Source organism: Scardinius erythrophthalmus, assembly GCF_964197995.2.
Source record: "Scardinius erythrophthalmus genome assembly, chromosome: 18".
In the NCBI taxonomy this organism is placed as follows: domain Eukaryota; kingdom Metazoa; phylum Chordata; class Actinopteri; order Cypriniformes; family Leuciscidae; genus Scardinius; species Scardinius erythrophthalmus.
This window is the reverse complement of record NC_138238.1, coordinates 33041159-33063164: the sequence shown is the minus strand read 5'-3', so window position 1 is coordinate 33063164 and position 22006 is coordinate 33041159. Positions and strand designations below refer to the sequence as shown.

At 39.6% G+C, this 22006-nt stretch overlaps 2 protein-coding genes across 5 annotated transcripts in view; both read right to left on the bottom strand.

The window, feature by feature from the left end:
- Window positions 1–1320: 1320 nt before the first annotated feature.
- ank3b (ankyrin 3b) overlaps window positions 1321–22006 on the bottom strand; it is a 181803-nt gene continuing 161117 nt past the window's right edge. Inside the window, exons 38-47 of one of the 4 annotated variants that reach the window (XM_081393523.1) lie at window positions 13397–13471; window positions 12944–13075; window positions 12606–12749; window positions 9135–9804; window positions 8810–9032; window positions 7837–7923; window positions 6191–6274; window positions 5927–6064; window positions 3261–3344; window positions 1321–2560 (exon numbers count right to left, since the gene is read on the bottom strand). In XM_081393523.1, the coding sequence (XP_081249649.1) occupies window positions 3279–3344; window positions 5927–6064; window positions 6191–6274; window positions 7837–7923; window positions 8810–9032; window positions 9135–9804; window positions 12606–12749; window positions 12944–13075; window positions 13397–13471 (1619 nt within the window). In that variant the 3' untranslated portion in view covers window positions 1321–2560; window positions 3261–3278. Of the gene's footprint in view, window positions 2561–3260; window positions 3345–5926; window positions 6065–6190; window positions 6275–7836; window positions 7924–8809; window positions 9033–9134; window positions 9805–11421; window positions 12750–12943; window positions 13076–13396; window positions 13472–22006 lie in introns of those variants that run through there. The other 3 variants (XM_081393524.1, XM_081393526.1, XM_081393525.1) reach the window with 3 other exon arrangements.
- On the bottom strand, window positions 15131–20195 carry LOC308706445 (ankyrin-3-like; the record flags this gene model as incomplete). The annotated part of the gene is made up of 2 exons (XM_081392080.1): window positions 15131–15178; window positions 15411–20195. 2 exons carry the CDS (start codon window positions 20193–20195, stop codon window positions 15131–15133), a joined length of 4833 nt encoding a protein of 1610 aa, XP_081248206.1.

The following is a 22006-nucleotide window of genomic DNA, read 5'->3' as shown; positions in this document are numbered from 1 at the left end:
ACATTTGTAAAAAAAAATATATATATATATATTTGGAAATCTCATTTAATTTATTTGTGATTTTTTTTATGAATCTTTTTGCATTTATTTGTGAATCTCAATCTATTTATTTGGAATAATGCAACAATTCTAACCCCATAGAATCGGTTCGTTCAAACGGTTAGTTCTGGAAATGTGTGTGGCTTGAATTCAGGCACAACAGGGCTCAACAATAATTCTGCTCTTTTAACTTTTTGTGTATTTCCAGTTCAAAGGCTCATAATGTCCCTAAACAGGCGTAAATCGTTTCTCAGACGTTTGCTGAAGCAGCAGACAGACAGACAGTGTGATCATGTGCAAGCTGCTTATTTTCTCAGCGCTGATCAGATTTTGCCAGATTTAAAAATATATTTATTAATAAAGATTATTGTGGCACACTTCTATTTGTATGTTGTATAAGTTAAATCAATTGCTAAAATATAACATTCAAATTATATATTTTTCAGTGAACAAATGTTTCCAATAAAAAAAGAATATATTGAAAGGAAGACAATTGTTGGCCTGCCAAGTATTATTATTTTCTATTAAATAGTCTATGTTAAATGTTTAGCTGAGTATTCCATGAAACCAACCTCCCAAACAAATCTTGCATTCTAAATAGTATGAACTGCAAGCCAATGCAATTTCTGACTGAATTTCTGAATTTCACTAGTTGAGACTGCCAAAGGAAGCTGAACACTGCTGATTTCTTTGGTAATATGTAATGTAATTTAAGGGTTACTTCACCTGAACATTCTGTCATCATTAACTCACCCTTATTTTATTCCTTTTGTTTATCTTTGGGACACACACACACTTTTTATATCATTTTTGTCCATCCTTTGAAAGTCACATAACCAAAATATTCAAGCTTCAAAAAGTTCATAGAGATTTTAAAAGTAATCCAAATCAAGCAGATTAATCCAAGTCTTCTACTTTTTTAAGAGCATTTAGATGTTTTAAGACATTATGTCAACCAAGACCATTTTGACCACATTTCCTCAAATGTCGAGTGCCTATAAAAAAAGATAAAATAAACAGTAAAGTATACAGTATCTGTGCAGGAAAACGTTATGTAAACATTATGATATAGGGCTATTTGTACAATAATAAAACACTGGATAGAATGATTGTTATTACTGCATTACACTAATGAGGAATGTGTGGGGGAAATGTGCTTAATTATAATGAAAACAATCATTTATCTTTTTATATTTTTATGTCAATATCGTACGTAACTTTTATTATGAGATTCCCCCATGTAAACGCTAATGTTGAAAAAGGACGAAAACACATTGAGGGTTTGAACACAATTTATTATAAGCTTAAATAATTAATTTGATCATCCAGTGTATGCTTTTTTTTCCATACATATGTTTGTTACCAGATTTATCATCCATTAATGCTTGGGTGATTTCTCAATAATGCACCAAAACCAGAGTAAAATTTTCCCCAAAACCACAGCAGCCTTGAAAAGTAGTAAAACACTGCTAGAATGATTACAAATGACAGGCTGACAGAAAGACTTCTACATCTTCGAGCCAACACACACGAAAACAGTTAAAAGTGCATCACGGCAGTCCACTTGACGCATTCCGGTGAGCATTCGGATTTCAGTAACTGTCACTATCTGTAACTGCATAGGGAAACCGGCGCTGTGATGTGACGGGACACAGTGTATTTTAGTGAAGCTGAACAATGAGTCAGTGGTGGTGTGATACTGTCATCTTCGTTAAAAAAAAGAAAAAAAAAGGTAAGCATTAGCAAGGCTGTGAGTGTACACGTACAGAACATCTTTCCCCCTTCTCTCGTGTGTTATGCCGTTTAAAAAAATCGAAATAAAGTGAATCACATGCATGAAAATATTAGTACTCTGAAGAAGTCTTTGAACAAAACTACAGCTGCTCCAATGTCCGTACCACCGAGAGCCGCAGTAGGTTTAAAAGAAATATCAGTTGTTAAAATCAAGCTGGCTTTTTTCATTTACAAACATTTTCTGCTAATAATTATACAAGTGCATGTGAAGCGTTCCCTTAAAATTGGAATCAGAATTGGTAGTTCATTCCTACACACTTGCCAGTGCATTAACAATATTGTAACCCACTTTCAAATTTATACAGTGTAATTTATATACATCCTAAGCTCCGATAGCATTATACACTCCGACATTATGGATCCGAGAGGAAAAAAATGTAAGGCGAGTGTTGAAGGTGATTCAAACAAGTCCCTCCATTTCTGTCAACCAGCAATATGTTTTGTGGCCTCTTTGGTCACGGAAGTGCTTGAGCGCTGCCATGGAGCTTCTCGCATCGGACGCCCCCCCGGTCGATTGAAACGTCGCACCAACAATGTCTTCTCGACCATTAGCCATTATTGACAGAAACACGTTTTTATTTTTCATGCTCATGCGAAATCAAAAGTCGTCTGGCTGAAAACCGTTTGTTTTTATGAAAGCTGCAGACACACGTTCCTCATCCCCTGACCTTGTGTGCGTTTCCAGTGACCTTTCTCCCAGGAAGATGGTTTCGAAACACTTTCAAATCTGAAACACAGTGACATACAGGACAAAAAGAAAGAAATTATATATTTCTGTAGAAGTGACATTATACGATAACCAAGAACATTTTGATCACGCTTCCCCATATGCATCATTTTCAATTTTAGGCAAACTATCCCTTTAAGAAATGCCTTTTGATATACATTGCAGAGGTGCATTAAAAATTCAGAATTTCGCCTCAAAATTCGGAGAATACAGTGAAAATATAAGATTCAAAATCTAATTTAATCTTGCAAAAAGAAAGAAAGAAGGATTTGGAAAGAGTAGAACAAAGAAATATTATGAAGTAAAATACGCAAGAAATATTTTTCTTAGCCAGTAATTAAATTGAATTTCATTGAATTTGAATTGAATTTCATGTAGACATTAGATGTCCAGTCAAAGTGCGAATTCACAACGCAAGACCCAAATGACCCTTCAAAACACTTTGTCTTGGTCTAGAGCTCTAGACACAGTACTATCAGTAAGAGAACAACTGCATGGACTAATTTGCTGTGTCTGCATGTCATCAGTGGGCTGCGGTCTACTGGAAAAATCGCTGTAACAAAGCACATTTCTCTGGTTGAAACTATTGTGTTGATGACTACACACAAATCTACCGCCTGATCTGGCAGGATTCTACTCTGCTCTGCTTTCTACCCATTGACTTCCACTGACCTTTCTAGTTTTGTGCCTATGGGCTTACCAAAAAAGAGCGCAACTGTTACGATTGACCCTTTTCCTCCCTTTGTCTTCCTTCCTTCTTTTTGCCCTTCACTCCTCCTCCAGCCTGAAATGACAGAGGCAGATAAAGCACGTTAGAGATGACTCTAAAAGAGCCGTCATACAACACAGTGTCTGCAGGGTTACCAATGCCCATCCATGGTAGCACAAGAAAACTCTCTAAAAGAAATCCATTAAATTAGTCCCAGCCAGGACACATCAACAATGTGAGCAAAACCTATTTATATAGAACTTAAAGCCACATGAGCAGTAACACCACCTGTGCAGTCTTAAGTTTAGACAGTGTCATAAATGTTTATAAAAATACATTTCTATATTTTGTATAAAAAACTAATCTCATTATTTTAAAATTATAATAGAAAATACTGTATATTTATGATAAATATTAAATTATTTAATATATATTGTAAAACTCATATATTTTAATATCCCGCAGCAGATGTAGGCAGGTGGAGCTGGGGGAGGTAGAGGGTTTCGGAGGAACTCTGATAGCACGCTGCAGGACTAGACTAGAGCAAATACTAAACACCAGACAATTTAAAGGGGTGGTTGATTGCTATTTCACTTTTTTCATTTTAAATACTGTGTAATGTTGCTGTTGGTGCATGAACAGTATCTGCAAAGTTGCTGCGCTTAAAGTTCAACGTAAGCGGAGATATTGTCTTTTAAAAATCAGGAAGTTTAATGCCTACAAAAACGTCTCGAATGGGACTACAACGAGATACTTCCCGGGTTTTATACGTAACTAACCCATACATTTACATCCACCCTCCCTCCGGAACATGTTCTGCTGTCGAAGAGGAGGAGTTATAGTGGAGAGCTGTAGCTGTCAGGTCTTCTGTGTTCAGGCTTCCTACAGACGCTGTAGTTCGTCAACAATGGTTAAAATTTAAGTTTGGTTATGTTCCTGACAATTACAATCGTAGTTTAGCTCTCTGTGCTGCGCATTTTACGGAAGACAGCTTCCAGAATCTACACGAGTTCAATGCCGGATTCAACAAGAAACTATTACTCCAACATGAAGCAGTTACAGCTTTAAAACCAGAGGCCACAATTATAATTTAAGACGTAATGTTTTAGTTTTATCAAGGATGTAAAAAAATGCCAGCGCTGGCTTTAGTATATGACAAACGCGTACAAACATTTTGGACCCGAATTTGTAATATGTACAAATTTTGTAAACGTATTTTCCATGTATACTTTATGACGTAATTTTTTGATTTGATCAAGAACGCAAACCAATGCCAAAGCTGTTTGTTTATAGTAGCTAGTTAGTTCGATGCTATTTTGTGTGTATAAGACAAACGTGTACAAACTTCAAAAAATTATCGCAACAGCAAACTTCAGCTGCTATCACATGTACACCTAAAGAAAACGACAAACTGAGTAAACTAAGCTTTGTGAATAGTTAAACGGTTGTTCATTCTATCAATAAAACAATATCTTTAAAAAATGGTATTACTCAGTCATGTATTCAGTTATATTAAATGTTTAATCAGGGGAAAAGCGTATCTCAAAAGCTAACAAACAGCAGTAGCATTTTCAAGTAACAGCGTATGGAAATTCTTTGAGAGAATAATAATAAAATAAAATAAATTACCATTCAGAAACGTTTAGTAAGAGCCGTGTTTGCGGAGGTTCTGCTTGACTCTCTTCATCACCGCTCTCTGGGTCTGATTCTGGCTCAAACTGATGAGGCAATATTGACACCATTACATTTGACCGGAGCACATGCAACTGTCGCCCGTAAAGGTAATGGGCGTGAAGATTCCGGACGCAGTTTAGCCAATTACAACACACCGGCCGAACTAACCAATCTGAGCTCATTGCCTCTTTCTGAGGGAGTGGTTTCATAGAATCAGGAAGTCAACCGGTCGTTCAAATGACAGAGGAGGAAGCGGTTTACAATAAAGGTGAAATTTATGAAAAATAAGGCGTTTTTTAACAAACGAAACACGAAGACATGTTATATTGCAGCCCATAAACACAATCAAGCAAAGAAAAAAGGCAGTGAACCACCCCTTTAAATGTTGAGCAAGCAATCTCATTGGCTGCAGGATCACAAGAGGCCAATCAGCCTAGTTCAGTTTCATGACTGAACTATGCCATGCAATACTGTTGTATTTTTGGTTAATTTGTTTTTGTGAGATAACTCGAGATAAACTAGCTTTGTCAAGATACCTGTAGCTTTTATTATGAAAAGTAAGTCAAGCTCATGAGAAACAGTCCTAAAAAATGTTAATGTATGGTCCTCTTTATGTCTGGAAAGTCGTTTATTTTTCACTTTCATTTGTTTTAGGATGCAGCCTAATTTAAGGCTTTCAGCATAGTTTCAGCTTCAGCTGAAAATCAATGGACTCCAGCTGAAACTGTTTCGCTGATTCAAGCTGATTCAACCCCACATATTTTTGAGTCTGCTTTTTCTTCTGAATGTTTTTTGTTCGGTGTGGGAACAACATTAAAACACGCTCACAGCAAGGGAACACAGCATATCAATCAACACAGATCAGTTTTCCATTAATGAAGCCACGTCAAACCAAAATCTTGAGTTAGAATCCTAATACAACGCATGTTTTGCACACTGCAGGCCTGCACTAGTTTTAGCATCAGCACTGCACACAATCCAACCTCAGTGTGCACTCTGTGGGGCCCGGGGCCCCCCTCTTCCTCCTGCTCGGCCCTACCGGCCTGCCGGGAACGCTTCCCACGCTTTCTCCTGCCTTTCTCCTCAACAGAAGCTGTGAGATGCACCACTTTACGGGTGACCTAAGAGAAGGGGGTAAAGTCACGACTCATGGTACTGGTTTATACCGACACGGGGACAGTGGGAAGAGAACAGATGTGGTAAAGTGAGGAGATGGTGACACTGCTAGGGGTGGGCATGGACATTACTTTTCTGGTGACTATGTTTCCATCTTCGTCCGTGTACTGCTCCTTTGTCACTGTCTCACCAGGGATGTTTTTGACCTGATCACCCTATAGAGGTGGGATGCATGATGAGATATTTCAGATTCTTTTCTTTGGTGTAAGAAAATATAAAGATTCAAACCAAACATGCTGATGACAACATCATCACTACAGGCAAAAAAAAAAAAAAAACAGCATGAGCTAATTGTCTTATGCAGGCTTATCTTTCAAATGACATGCCAAAAGCACCACTCTTTAAATTAATCCTGTAAATCCTGTGAAAAAAAATAGTTTATATATATATATATATATATATATATATATATATATATATATATATATATATATAATTAATGTTTTTAAAATTTGGTTTAGTTAAAAGCAAATCTGTAAAATCAAGATGCACAAAATGAGGTATCAATATGTAGCGAAGCTTAATATCAATATGAAGTATTAGTAGTGATGCGTTAGCAAGCACATTTAATTAAAGGTAGGGTAGGTTATGTTTTACATAAATGCTTTTTGTTATACTGGTTGAAACTCCAGATAGCAATCAATAATATGTTTTTTTTTTACATATATCTTCTGTGGAAGTCCTGACCAAAAAATGTCCGTTCATTTATTTCATTCGGTCCGAATGCAATGATAGGATGTCCTACCAGAGCGCCGCAAACAAACAGTAGCCACCCTTTACAGTTTCTTCTGAACCAAAACAACAGGCTTATGCTGTGTTCACGCCAGAATTACAGTAATTAATAGATGGAAACCCATGATGTTCTACTCGGAGTGGTTCACATCTTCAGACGAGGATTTATGCATTTCTAAGGCAACACTAAAAATGAATCAGTAACAGTCAGGTGGTACAAGTCAGAGTTCTTTCAGTTGTTTAAGTCCAATATTAGTGTAATGTTATGTCCTTTAAGACATGAGGTACGTGGCAAGCAGGATGAAGCCAAGAGCCGTGGGAACAGTGCGAGGCCGGTGGCCTGAGTGTTAATGAGCGTAACATGCCTCCCGGTCTTGAGTTTCTCACAGAGGAGCTTTGGGAGCATTAAAGGAGGAGCAACGACAGTGAAAGAGAGGACCAGGCCTGGACTATTTAATGTTGTTTCATTATATTTTAATGCAGCAGTCGTCCGTGAGGAGCTACCGCTTTACTTTCATGTTGTGTTTGTTTATGATTAAAGTGTTTTAACGTTCGCTGGTTCCTGCCTCCTCCTTCCCTGAATAACAAACCTTGCTACAAGGTAATTTAACACTGTCTGTCTGTGACGTTTTGCAGACTCAGCTGTGCACATTCATATGTTTTGAAGGAGGCGTGGCTTTGAAGAGCACTCTGAAGGGAGGGTGGGATCGTATGCTTTCAAGGCTAGCTTGCTATTGCTAGCCGCTCCAAAATAGCCTACCCTGTCTTTAATAAAAATAAAGAAGAAAATTAAAAGACGAAAGGTAAAAAAAAAAGAGATGACAAGAGAGACATAAACACTTCAGAAATCACAGCAACTTCTTCATGAAAAGTAGCAGTGTGCTAATCACTTCATTCCCTCTTACTGTAGCACACAGACTTAAGCCCACGCAAATTTTGTAGCACACAAACCGGCCCAAAACTACAAGAGTTCCACTCATAGTACCTTCAGAATCACTCTCCGCCGATACACTCTGGTGGTGACAGTCTCTTCCTCATCAGAGCTGTATTCATTATCTCTATGCACTTCCTGCTAGAGTCAGGTCAGCACATTACAGCAGTGAATGAGCAATCAAGCTCATATGAAATGCTTCAGACCTTCAACTAATGTTCTTCAAGTTACAAATCTCAAGAATTGATGGTGACCCAGCCTTGATAATGGTTATTTTTTCTTTCAATGGAGAACATATTCGCATTTACATGTGCAGTTCTAATCAATCTAGTAACTCAAGTATTAAATACAATACACATCATACATCAAGCGCAAAATACCAAGGCCAATTGTAGTTTAATTAAATGTGTATACATGCTGGAAAAAGCCAAGCTACCATTGTCTAGGTCTGTTAGCCCATCTGGTATGATTTCAGTCAGAACTTTTAAAAAAGTGCATATAAATGTACTTTTTTTTAAAAATGTCATTAGAAGTATAAGAGTCAGTAGAGTATTGAAGGTGTGTCTCAATCCACTTCCTAATTCCCTATTGTATGATTCAGGTACTTGCAAAAGTCTTGATCTACTAAATACTAGGACATTGAATCCTTAATTACCTGTGACACGATTACAAGGTTGCACATTCTATAGTTGGTATTGCTGCAACCAATATCTTTTTGGTAATATTTACGTTGTTTAGTGTGCATCTTCTTTGCACCTTGAGACTTCAGAGACCAGAGAAGACCTACTGACATTTGTAGTAAAATAATAAAGTGAAATGTTTACAATGCAATTGCACTTTCACAAAAGAAGAGCCCAAAAGAAATAGCTGAATCCCTGGGCAGTGTACTTAGTTCTGGACAAACGGGCAGATCGAGACACCCTGAGCCATGTGAGTGCATGCTTGGTTACAAACTTGGTTTATCTATCATAGAATATCTACAGAGAATTGGTGTCATTTTTTCAAGGTCTCTCAAAGAACACTGTACCTGGACTTTAGGCTCGGAAACCTCCTCCCTGTGGTTTGGTCCTCTGTCCTCCAGAGCCTCACTGCTCACTTCCTCTCGTCCAGAATCTTTCCTTGCTTTGCCCTTTGGTTTGCTGAAAGACTCACTGGCGTCTGGTGATAAGACAGCTTGGGCTTGGAGTACTTGATGTTCTCCATTTTGCTTCTCAGCTTGCACTCCAGGTGTTGAGGACATTGGCTCTTGGCTGTGGATGCATTGAAGTTTAAAATACATTACTTGATTGATACCTAACCTGCTGAGCTTGTGGAATAAGATGACTACAGTTTGTTAATAGAGGTCACAGTACCTGAACTCTCTTTGCCCTTGTTTATCAGCACCCAGTCCTTGGCCAGAAGTTGCCGTCTTCACGTTTGCACCGGATGTCTCACTCTGCAGACCTGAAATTGAAGACATGTCTTTTTCTGCTTGCTGCACTTGGGAGAGGATTTCTTGCAGCCTCTCCTCAGTCATCTCCTCATCCTCTGAGCCTTCCTCCAACTTAATGTTCTCCAAGAGAGACTTTATCTTCTCTTGGGTCATCTCTTCATCAAACCCAGACTTTCCACTCTCTCCAGGAGCTTGACTGGCTGAGGCACAAACAGGCATCTTAGGTTCCTGCTGCTCTTTTACTGGGAATACATCTGATTCTTTGGAGGTTCCCTCACTGTCATGTTGTTTTGAGGGGGCAACAGATTCGTGGCTGACACCAAGGTCATCTTCAGCTGACCCATCCTCTTGGCCAACAGACTCTCGACCTCCAATATAGGTGTCCTCTGCCATGACAGTAGGTGGCTTGGTATCTGTAGACACTGAGCCACTAGTGGTTGGCAAGGACAGTTCACTGGGTCTAACAGGGGCACTAAAAGGGAAGTTTTGCCTACTGTCCTCACTAAAGAAATCATCCTGGCGAAGAGGGGTAGGGGGCTCATAGGACAGCTCTGAGGGACTCTTGAGCTCCAGCTCAATGTTGTGGTAACCTGAGTGATACAACACAGTGAGATGGAGACGAACACTACTTGTGCACAACGCCACAGCAACAGATGTTATGACAGAGGCCTTTGAAAATGTCATGTAGGAGCATGTCGGTGTTAGGGTGGTCTTCTGAATTTAAAACACCCTAACTGTTTGGCTTTTAAGGAATATTCTGGGTTATTTGCAGAAGTTCCTTCAACTAGAGTAGTCCCACCGTAAAATTTAGACAACTTTATAACTCAAATAGCAAACATTTTTACTTAACAATACATTTAAGTGATTTAGCAAAAATACAAGCTTCATATTTCACCTGTTAAACCTTGTGGTTTAACCTTTTCACAAACAAACTGAGGGAAAAGTTATTGTCAGTGGTAGTCGAAAGGATACCCCAGATGGCCGATAGAAAATAAGTGAACCCAGAATATTCCATCACAAGTATACCATAAAGGTAAACAACATAGTATAATTAGTATAGTTATAGATATCTTATAGTTCACCATGTAATTTTCAAAGGCAGATAATTACAACACTAAATATAAAGTTCTGGGACAGTGGGGTCCTGACGTAAATGGAGAAAGATGGATGATGATGATGAGGAAGAGGAAATAGACTGAGATTGCTTGGTCAACTCTTTAGGGATAGGAGATACAAAGGATATAGATGAAGTAGGGGCAGTAGAAACTATCATGGACACCAGGTTGCAAACAAATGGAGCAAGACAAGATAAGATGTTGAACAGTGTTAGAAACATAAGACTTATGAGGATGATTTTGCTATATGAAGATAAGAATGCAATGTTAATAACAGAGTGAGTTACCATAGCATGAGTGAAGAGCTGTAGCAAGAGCTAGCACTGATTTACTCCAGCACAGAAAGAGAAACTATGCTACAGAGCTGCGCTTTGAAATGAGGCAAAATTGTTGCTATGAAAGAGTTGGTAGGCAGTGGAGAAGCAGCTAGTCTGTATTTGAAGCAGAAGCACTCTATCAGGAAGGTTCAGAGGATTCTGGGATATTGAAGGATCAGACAGCTTGACAGCAAGCAGACATTCCATAGTAGCCAGAGCCATGCTATCGATAAAGCTTCCAGACTACTGTATGATCATTATTCATTAGCACTACACAGAGAGAAACATTAAGGCAATCATGCTGTTAAAGCAGGTTGGATATTATTATGTTTTCATGTATGTTTAATATCTCAGAAAGTATAGTGAGAAAACAGAGTAGAGAAAACTAGAGCACTATTGCTAATTGTTAGTTGCTATTGTAAGTTATTGTGGAGTATACTTTGTATACACATAAACATAATCTTTATCTTAATCCTGTATGAACCAAATCTTAAACCCATCAGATACATCACACAAATAGATTATAAGGCCTTAGCAGATATTCCAATAGAGCACAATAATAAATGTCCCACATTTTTTAGTGGCCTTGGATCTGACAGGATTTTTCCCAGGCGAACCGGGGATCCCACACTTAAAGGAGAACTATGAGAATTAATACAGAGAACAATGACAAAAATCGGTGTTGCCTACACCATGTTATCCTCTTTTTAAAATTTGCACCCTGTTGACTTCAATGGGGCAAGTTTTAAACCTGCTTTTAGCCTCTTAACATCCTTGATGTGTCATTACAAGTGTACAGCTAATGTGAGTGATTCCTTCTGAGTGATCACGGGTGAATCTGACTGCAGTAGATGTGAAAGATATGAATAAAAATGAAGTTAATTCGGCCAGCGCTCATACCTGTATTTACATCCTGTTTTCAGTCCATAGTAATCGATTGTCGAGTTCACACGTATAGGTTTAGTTACCTATGATCACGCGTGTGAACTCGACAATCGATTACTATGGACTTCGCTGGCTGAATAAACATCATTTTTATTCATATCTTTCACATCTACTGCAGTCAGATTCACCCGTGTTCACTCTGAAGGAATCACTCACATGGCTGGGCACTTGTAATGACACATCAAGGATGTTAAGAGGCTAAAAGCAGGTTTAAAACTTGCCCCACTGAAGTCAACAGGGTGCAAATTTTAAAAAGAGGATAACACGTTGTAAGCAACACCGATTTTTGTCGTTGTTCTCTGTATTGACAGCACTCCAAATTTACAAAAAAATGAGCTCAATGTAAAAAATTGACCGGGGTTCTCCTTCCATGAACCATGAACCAAATCAACTAGCTCTAAAAAATCAGAACATTACAAGCAAAACAATGTATGTAAAAATCTGAATACCACATTATCAAAGCTGTTGACGTATAAACACTGATTATAAGTATAAAAACAATATTTAAGCATATAATATATTATATAATATTCAGATGCAAGTATACAAGTATTTAATTAGAGTGAGAGGGCTAAGAGACTCATATTGCAGTTTATACATAATTGTTTCTCTATGGTGATTTTTTTTTTCTTTTCTTTTTTTTTTACCTGTGTAATTTAAACTATTATTGAGATGGGATTAAGTTTTGGTTCATCATTATCTTGTCATGTCATGTGTCAACCATAGCTACATGCATTAATGCTTTCATACAAACATACAATCATAATAAATCTATATATATGTTCACACTGATCCCTGTCTGGTCCAATACCAGGCTGGGAAATAACAGTGTTGATAATTGGTGAATCTAACTGATTAGAAAGGAAGATTGAGATTTAAACTTAAACTTGAGTTTAAGTTTATACTGGGTTTAAATTTAGAGCAATAAGTGTTTTGCCATGATGGTTCTATGAATCTACAGATTTGTGAGAGACATAGAGAAGTAGAGTTCAGGTAGATGGGGCTAAACTTTACCATCAGCCTGCTCCTGGGAAACTGCGCTATCATCTGCAAAACACCTTGTGCCTGAAATGTTACCATAGTCAAATATCGGCCCTTCCAGCAATGTCACAATATCCAACCGATTGATCTTAGTCAGGACTGCAGTTAAGGCATCCGCTAAAAGGAGAAAAGAAAATATTTTCATGGTTGCACACAGCTAAAATAAATGATGCCTTTAAATTATAAACAAAGTTATTTCTTGTATAATGGCTGAGAAAATTATTTGGATGCAGAAGACACCTTACCCACCCTTCTCCCTTCCATATGATTAACCCTCATTCAGAAAATATGTAGTCCATAGGCATACTTACTTGTAGCGTTTTTACCATCTCGGCTAACCCATTTCTTTAATAGCATGAAACTCTGAGCTGTCAATGAGTTGGGGTTTTCCACACGGATGTGATTTATCTCATCAACCGAAAATTCCATTTCCCTGGCCAGCTCTGCAACACATTAAAAATAGATTAACAACTCTGTCTTTACCACTCCCCCGTACACATGTGCGCAGTACTGCAGTGACTGCAGACGGCACACCCTACTGATCACAGCAGCACCGATGCTTTGAGAACCAACAACAAAAGGCAAAGCCATATGTGCGCAATGTAGCAATGTTAAAAAAAATTGCATTTAGTCCTAAAAATGTGATAAAAATGACTCTACGTAATTACTTTACATACACTATTACAGATATATAAACAAATAGAGTATATTTGTGCTAAGGTGGTTATGTAACACTTTGTCCTCTAGGTGGTGTCATTTCTTACCAGTCCAACTTAGACCAAGATGATCCGCCACAATAGCCATACGCAAATCTGTTCTTTCACAGGGGCTCTGAGGGCCTGAGAGCAGAAAATGGAAAGTCATGAAAATCTTTTAAAACGTATGTTATTCAGAGAAGTTAGAAAAGTAGTAAAGCAGACAACCCTATTATGATCAGGCAAAGAGAATTAAAAGTCTTAGGGAGATTTTGGCATACTTTGGCCATATCCAAATTATAGGTTGGGAGACATTGTTCCGAAAAGAGTTATACAATATTTTGATATAGTCAATTAATATGTCAGTGGTTTTAAGATGTTAGATTTGTGAAGAATGCATCCTATCAATCTAACAAGAAATGTTTAAAACCTTCTGACAGTATAATCTTACCAGAAACAAATGAATCACAAATAAAGAAGTCAATTTAAATGTCTCTACAGCTACAGCAGAGGCTCAAACGTGAATTCACAATATCAAATGAAACTGAACATGCGGCATCTTCATTGCTGTGCTAGGACTCTGTGTCTGCGTGGGCTCACGAGATTGACAGGCTTCCTTAGCACTTCACAAGAACTAGAAACCAATTAAAATGGCCAGCAACCCACTAACACTGGCATGCTACAGTAAAACTGACTTATCCATAGAAAGAGATCTGAAGACAGGTTTAGAGACCAGTACACAAGTACACAAAGAGAGAGAAAATGACAAATGACAAAGATGACATCTACAGTCAGGTCACACCACAGACAATCACAACGGCTCATGCAACTAAGATCATACAAGTGGAAAGTTTTACAAACTAGGCTCGATCTCCACGCAGGGGGCCACTTGAGGCCCAGCACCCTGACTGCCTTCACCTCCATCAGTCCTACTCCTCCTCCTCCTGTCTCTGCCGGACTGCTCAACCTGTGATCTCACGTCTCTAGCAGACCTGGATGTACTGGAGGGTTGCGATGCTTCTGACAAAGATGTGTTCCTTGATGTGCTGCTTTCTCCATCCTTATCATATACCTGCATCTCTTTCTCTTTACTGGAAAGGCAGTCCACCAACTTCACTGCGCTACTAGGTATTAAATGACCACTAGAACTTTTGTCAACCTCACGTAAAGTCTTCTGACCACATTTACTGCCTGATCTACTTACTGGACTGGTTTTTGATCTTTTGTTGGTGGTTATCGCTGCGGTTGGCTGTGTTTTAACTTTTTTTTTGGCCATTGTTGTAGTCCTACATTTCCCCACTGGTGAGGAACTAATATTTTTTACCTTCATCACTGGTATGCTAGATTTAGGCTTCACATCTGGGAATGGATCTAATCGAATCCTGGCTACCTTTCTAATCTTCTGAATTGGTCTCGAAGATGTTTGATCGTTTTTACAACCCAGTGGTGGATGAGGTATTCTTACTGGCAACCTAGACTTTGGTGGCTTTCTTTTAATGTCTTTGCACTGGGAGATAACATCATTATTCGCTATACTACCATCTCTGAAAGTACCAGTGTTTTTTCTGACTGAATCCTCATATTCGTTTATTACTTGAGCTGAGCAAAGCTCAGACATTGACAGTTGTTTTGGTTGTACACTGTTTTGCAATGAGTGATGTGTTCTAGCATTTAAGGCCTCAAGATTAGCATTATTACTGCAATTTCTGGAATTATTGCAAGTTGTTTGGAGGTTTGCTTGCGGCTCTGCCCTCGATGAGTCTGTCCTTTGATTGTACTTGCTTGTTCTACAGGTTTCTGGTCCTATTTGATGTGCAGTCTCTGGTGTTTGACCTTGAGAACTATCCCAGTCTACACAAACAAAATCTCTCCTCTCAACATTGGATGTTTTAAGTCCTATCTTAAAAGAAGAACATAAAGAACTGACTTCTGAATAGGGGGGAGGTTCCATGTCGTGAGATGTGTCAGAGTGGTCAGTGCATATCTGAATGATATTGTATGATATAACAGTGTTGTCCTCCGTCTTTATTTGTGCTCTCTCAACTATCTGTGGATTTGAGGTGACTACATTTGGTTTTCTCACCCCATCCCCTATCCTCCCTCCAAATGTATGCTCACCAATCTGAAAAAATTGCAGCCTCTCTTCAACAAAATCCCGCTTGCTCATGTCAATCGCACCACTGCGGGTCATCTCAAACATCTTCCCTTCGTGGAAGGGGAAAGGGTTAGGTTCGCTAGTTGGTGTGCTTTCATCGGTTGGGGTTCTTGCAGGAGTTGTGTCAGGGGTCGTTGCTGTAGACTTGTCATCTACTGCTAGCCCAAACGGCTTGGGCTCATCATCTTTAATTCTAGCGTCCACTACTTCATCTTCTCCTCCCTTGCTTGACCAAGGATCAAAGCCTTTTGTTGCAACAGTTTTAAAAGGAGTATTAAACTCCTCATCAAGCTTGTAACTAAAGTAAGTTTCTGACAATCCTTGATCAGATTGTTTTCCATCATTTTCACTGTCCTTTCCATTCTTTTTGTTTGAGGGATCAGACTTAGCTTTGGTCTTATTGCAGTCCTCAGCTGGTGATTCTTCTTGAATTACTTCAAGTTTACTTTGGCAACGATCACTTGGTCTAGACATATTATCTGATGCCCAAATATCTTTTCTGTTCTCATTGGGAAATCCAAATGGTTTGGCAATAGAATCACATAAGCCGTCATCCTCATCCTGAAGTTCATATCCGTCCAGAGAGTCAATCTCAGTGGCGTCAGTGTCATGAGAGAACTCTGCAGTTGTTGCTATTGAGCAATCTGTGATGGACTGATCATTGCCATTTTGTTCATAATCATAATCTTCTTCTTTTCCATTACCATTTTCCCCTGGTTCTTTATCATTCCCATTCTTGTCATGGTTTTTTGATGGGCTTTTCTTCAAATCTTTGTCCTCATCAATCTTAAAGGTATATTTTTTTATTGGAATGGGTTTAAAGACTGATTCCTCCTCACTTGAATCACTTTCATTAGCTCCTGGGGGTACAGGAGATGGAGGCTGGACTCTTATTATGGGTTCAGCAAGAAGATGCTTATCATGCTCCTCTTGGAGATTTACTTCCATCATTTCAGTCTCAGCCTCTGAGGAAGGAGTCGACCATTTTTTCTCAGGCTGTGACGAATCAGAATCCAGGGGTGGTGGAGGAGGAAACTCTATATATGCAACTCTTTTGTCTTTTGTCTCATGGCTAGTTTCATGTTTACCATTGGCTTCTTTTTCTGGTTCAGATTCTTTCAAAGAAATAGCTTTGCCTTGTTCACTATCTTCTGACTCCTCTGAAACCTCAGCTATTGGGCTTGCAATACCTGGCATAAATGCAATAAATGGATCAGGGGTTCTTGAGGTAAGATCATAGCTGACCTCTTCTGAGCTTGGTGTTTCTGGAGTCATAGGACTTTTGCCAGAGCTATCAATAAAAGAGAACTGTTCTAAGGTGTCATCATCTGGACTGCCTTGAGGAGATGTGGGCTGTTTCTGTTTAACTGCAAAAATTGTACGACTTTCTGAGCTAGCTATCTTTTTGAATGTTCCGTTTGTTCCTCCTCCCATATCTTTGTCAGCCTGTTTCCCCACTTGGACACTTACATAGACTGGTAAAGTTTTAAGCCCTTTGAAACTTTCTCTTGTTGTAACTGTGGATATTTTTTCCACTGAACTAGTGTCACTTAGATCACTTGTTGTTCTACCTTCAACAGAGACTTCTTCAGACTTCTTTGTTGCAGATTCTTCTCTCTGCATCTCTGAACGGCCCAGAACCCTTGGTTTGGTCAAGGCAGGTATATGTGATGGGCCCTTCTCAGTTAATTTACTTAATGTGTCTTGATTCACATTCTTTGACTGATTATTGTCTGCGGAAGCTGATGACGTTCTCACAGGAATATGAGATTCTGTCTTTTTCTTAAGGGTCTTTACCTGAAAGTCATTCCTATTGATATCATCCTTAGACAAGAAAGATGTTTTAACAGTTTCATTTTTAATGCCACTTTTTAAATATTGCTGCTCTTTAAGATAATTAATTGCACTATCCTTATCTGCAGTGTATTCATCTTTCAAGTCATGAGATTGCACTTTAGTAGAGCTCTCTTGAGTTTTATTGATTTCTTGATCCCTATTCTTCTCAAAAAGTGAGGCTCTTTTTACAATAGTATCTGATGTAGTACATTTTTCAAGTAAAGATTTTTCACCTGATTGCTTTGAGACAGCAGTACTACTGCTACTGGGAGGACCTTGAGCTTTACTACTCTGAGGGGCAACTTTACTTTTATCAGTTTCTGTTAGTTTTCTAGAAGGTTTTTGTCCTTCATCTGTGGAATCAGCCTTTGGAGGTTTTGAACCAGTGGAAAACTGATATACTGGTAATTTACTTTCTGGCAGTTTTTTAACTGGTTGTTTTGATTGTGTCACAGGCACATTCTTATCCTGTATCTGTGCTTCTGTTTCAAACTTTTGTCGAACAGAACTTACTTTAGAAGTCTTAACTGGGACTGGGGGGCCTGCATCACCTGCCTTTGCCTGCTGAGGGTCTTTCTGCTGTTTTGGCTTGTCCTCACTGAACTGTGAGAGCATATGTCTCTCAGGACTGTTTGGCAGACTTGCACTTTTTCTTTCGTTTGTACTGCCAAACATCTTCTGCCTGCCTTTGTCCCATTCCTCAGCTGCACTCTTTTGTTTTTTCTCAGGGCTGCTGCACATTGAGCTTGACCCCGGCCGTGTCTCCTGTGAAAGTCTTGTTGGTTTCTTTTTCTCAGGGGACTGGAGCTCATCATTTAACTTTTCAGTTTTGTCTCTAAAAAACTGAGAGACCTCACTCAGTTTCTCCTCTGCTTCTTTAATGGTCCGATCTACTCTATCTTCATAAATGAGTTTCTCTCTATTCCTGTCCTGCTTGTCTTGGGTGAATCGCATCCAGACTGCATGTTTAGGGCTACCAGGTTCTGTGGTGTAATGTAATACTGTAACTTTGTCATATTGCTCATCTTGTGGGGGATATTTACCTGATTTGTCTGATGAATCCCTTGCTGACTTTAATTTGGACTCCTTCCTGGGGCCAGCTACCTTTTCTCCATAAACGCTTTCTGCCCCTTGTACCTCAGTGGCTATGCTATGTGACTGGTCTGCCACTGAGTCCTCAGTATCAGAATGTGATATGTCTAATTTTTCTGAGAGCAACATTTTCTCTGCAAACCTGTATGACTCCCCTCTCAAATCGGACAACTCGTCATCGTGATACTCAATAGAATGCTGGCTTAGAAGCTTTAAAGCTTTATATGACTCGTCTGCAATGAGCTGAGCTGAACTGGGACGACTCTCTTCCTCTTGAGAGACAGGTGTATTGACCCTGGATGTGTCTAAGAAGAATGGCAGTGATTCCTCAGCAGCAAGTTCCTCCTCATCTTGAAGAACCTCATAATCACCATCAACCCTTTCAACAAGCTCCTTGAGACCTCGGCCACCCTTGCATATAAACTCTGGATGCTTTTTAGTCTCTCTGATTATAACTTCAGTGGGGTCAGTTGTATTGCCCTTTTCTATGTGCACCTCAATAATTCTCTCAACTTTGGGCTTTTTGTCTTTTTCAAGGAACCTTGGGGACAATTCATCTCCTTTAATGGTGTCCTGACCAGCTTTGTGCTCAAATAAACCTGCTAATTCTTTGGAAGGATCTCTTCCAGACTGAAAAGCTTTCATTATGTCTCGGACTGACATTGTTTCTTCAATCCTGTCAGAGCCAGTGTCTTTCAGTTGAGGTTTGTGGTAGACCATTCGAGTTGTAGTGGTAATATGAGTTTCTTCTTTGACGCATGCCAGCTCCTCAGAGTTGACTTTCATCTGCAAGGCCTTTACCTTATCTTTGATTGTGCTAACTGTTGGCTCAGGCTCAACTGAATTCTTCAAAGCTGCTGCCTCATCCATTAGTGGCTCACAGACCTCCTCCGGATGTTCATAGCTCCTGATAACGTGAACAACCTCAGTTCTGGTTTCTGTTATTACAGGGGGAATAGGCACATCTGTGAAGGGGGGTTTGGGCCCTGTGCTCTCTGCACTTTGAGGAGCAGATGGGGTCTTTTCACTTCTGGTTTCAAAACCACTGTCTGAAAGAGGACTCTTATCTTGTTCATGGGAAAAGTCATCAGGAGATTCCAGGATAGCATCTGTGCCACTATAGGAATCGGCTAATTTACTCAAGTCTTTCTCTGAGGGGGAGGTCCGCATACCTGTGGGTGGCATTTTGAGCTTGTGCTCCGGTTTCATGATGCGCTTCTGTTTTTCCTCCCCTTCCTTCTTTATTTCATCATATCTGCTCTTTACATCAGCTATTTTTGAGAGGGAACTAGCACCAAGATCATTAATTAAGTAATCAACCACTTTAGCTAAATTGAGATCTTTGTCTGGCACTGTCTGCGGCCCAACAGTAAGGGTTGGTTCAAATGTTGGCAGGGATCGCAGAGCACTCTGTCGTGCCTCCTCAATTTCATCTTTGGAGAACTCTTCCCATTCATCCTCTGAGGCCCTCTCTTTACTTGAGATTTTAGCCTCACTCAGGACATCTTTTGTGAGAATTTCACTAACTTTGACAAGGTCCTCTTTAACTTTCTCAACCAAACTGAAAGGCTCTTCATCCTCCATCTTGGACTCTTTAGAAACATGCGAGTGGAAGCTCTTGGCTGCAGCTGAGGAGTCTGTTTGTAAGATTGCAGTCATTCTTATCAGATCATCCTTCATATCTGCCACATCTTTAAGAATCTCTTGACTGGATGTCAATGTAGGTGCGGCAGCTGCTTTGAGGACTGTTGGGGAAATGAAAAGCGAGGGCTTTGAGGGTTTCATTCGCGATGTAGAGGGCTGTGCTTGAGTGTGTGTCTGAGGTGTGATTGTTATTTTGTCTGGGACTTTCTTCCCCTGGGGTTCAGGGAGCACATTGACCACGGAGAATACTGGAACAGACATGGAAATGGATGAAACTGGCGTGGTGGTGGCTGGAGATCTAAGGGAATCATAAACAGAACTTGATAAGTTTGATCTTAAAGGTGAAGTTACAGATTTTAGCGCACTATAGTTTGACATAGAGCCAGCGTAAAATGTTTTCTCAGCCTCACTGAAGGCTGCACCAACACTGGCCGTAGCTGCTTGTGTTGTGGCTTGTATCCTTTCTTGTAAGCTGTAAGCCCCTCCTGAAAACAGACGGGAAGATGCAGAGGATGATGAGGGGTACTTTATCGGTGAAATGGATCCGTTTAACAGAATTGTTTCAGTACTGGCTTTTGTAGACTTCGTTGATGAAGAAATCGATGACATAAGTGTCCCCCTAGCTGCATCTGTGGTGGTTTTAATAGAGGACAAGCTTGCTATGTTTCGAATTGGAGAGGACACTGCTATACTTGTGGGGGCCAGGGCAGATTTAAAGGACAAAGATGTGTATGTATTTGTGGTCGACTTTATAGAATCAGATTGGGTCACTGTGGTAAATGTTCTGTCTAGCATGGATCCAGGTGAAGAAATCAAGTTAGCTCTTGAGGACAATGAAGCAGCAAGCCCCTTAATGGACACAGGATCTGTGCCAGTTTTACCCGGTGAAGACAGGAGACTGGAGGAAATTGGAACTTGATTTTGGGGGTGTTGAACCACAGTCTTTATTGGAGATGACATAGATCTGTATGTTCTAATGGGTGATGCTACATCGTTAACTGATTTTGCAGGAGAAGTGTTTGACATTCCTAGGGTGGACTTGATTGGAGAAGCAGAGGAAATAGACCATGCAGACTTTAGTGGCGAAGCAGATGGCGTGTTGGAAGGTGAACTGGAGAGGGAACCCAGTCCACATTTTGTTTGCCCAGGGACGGTAATAGGAGCAGTCGACCATGCCTGGTAAGATCTTGTTGAAAAGACAGGTTTGTGAGCGTAACCAGCAGGCAGTGTTCTTGTTGTACTTCGTTCAACTGTTTCTTTAAACAGACAAATGAAAATCCAACATAAATCAAGAAAAAAATGGTGGGAAAACAGAGAGACCAGAAGGAAAAAATTGGTCAGTGGCGTTCGTCTTATAAGGAGGTAGAACAGCAGTTTTATGACGTGAAATGGAACTGAAGGTGAGGATGTAGCCAAAATAAAGACGATCCACAGAGATTCATGGCCCACAAAGGGTTTACAAAAAAAACTGAAAGCCAACAAAGCGCGCACACACAGAAGGATGACATAAATGATGAACTACAAAACGTAAAATGGCAAGACAAATGCACACGACCAGAGTAAAACAATTTCACTTTTGACTTTTGATGTGCTAAATTCTCCTGTGACTGACTACCCTCATTTGCTGCAGTGCCTTTTATCTGTTTGCTTAAAAAAAAAAAAAAAAAAGATCTTTCCCCAATTTGTATATTTTGACAAAAACAGAAGGCTCCAAAACAAAAAGCATCCTTGTTCCTATGCTATAGCTAAAAACATATTATGGCAAATGCAGGCTAACAATGACTACAGTTCATAATATCACGCACATCATGCAGATCTGAGTAACCTTAGTGACAGGCAATTCAGTGCAATGTGTGAAAGCACCCGAGAGAATCTATCTGTGAGTCTTCATGCATTTCCCTCAAAAATGCATTAAATTATTCTGCACAATCACAAAGCCAAAAGGAGCAAGA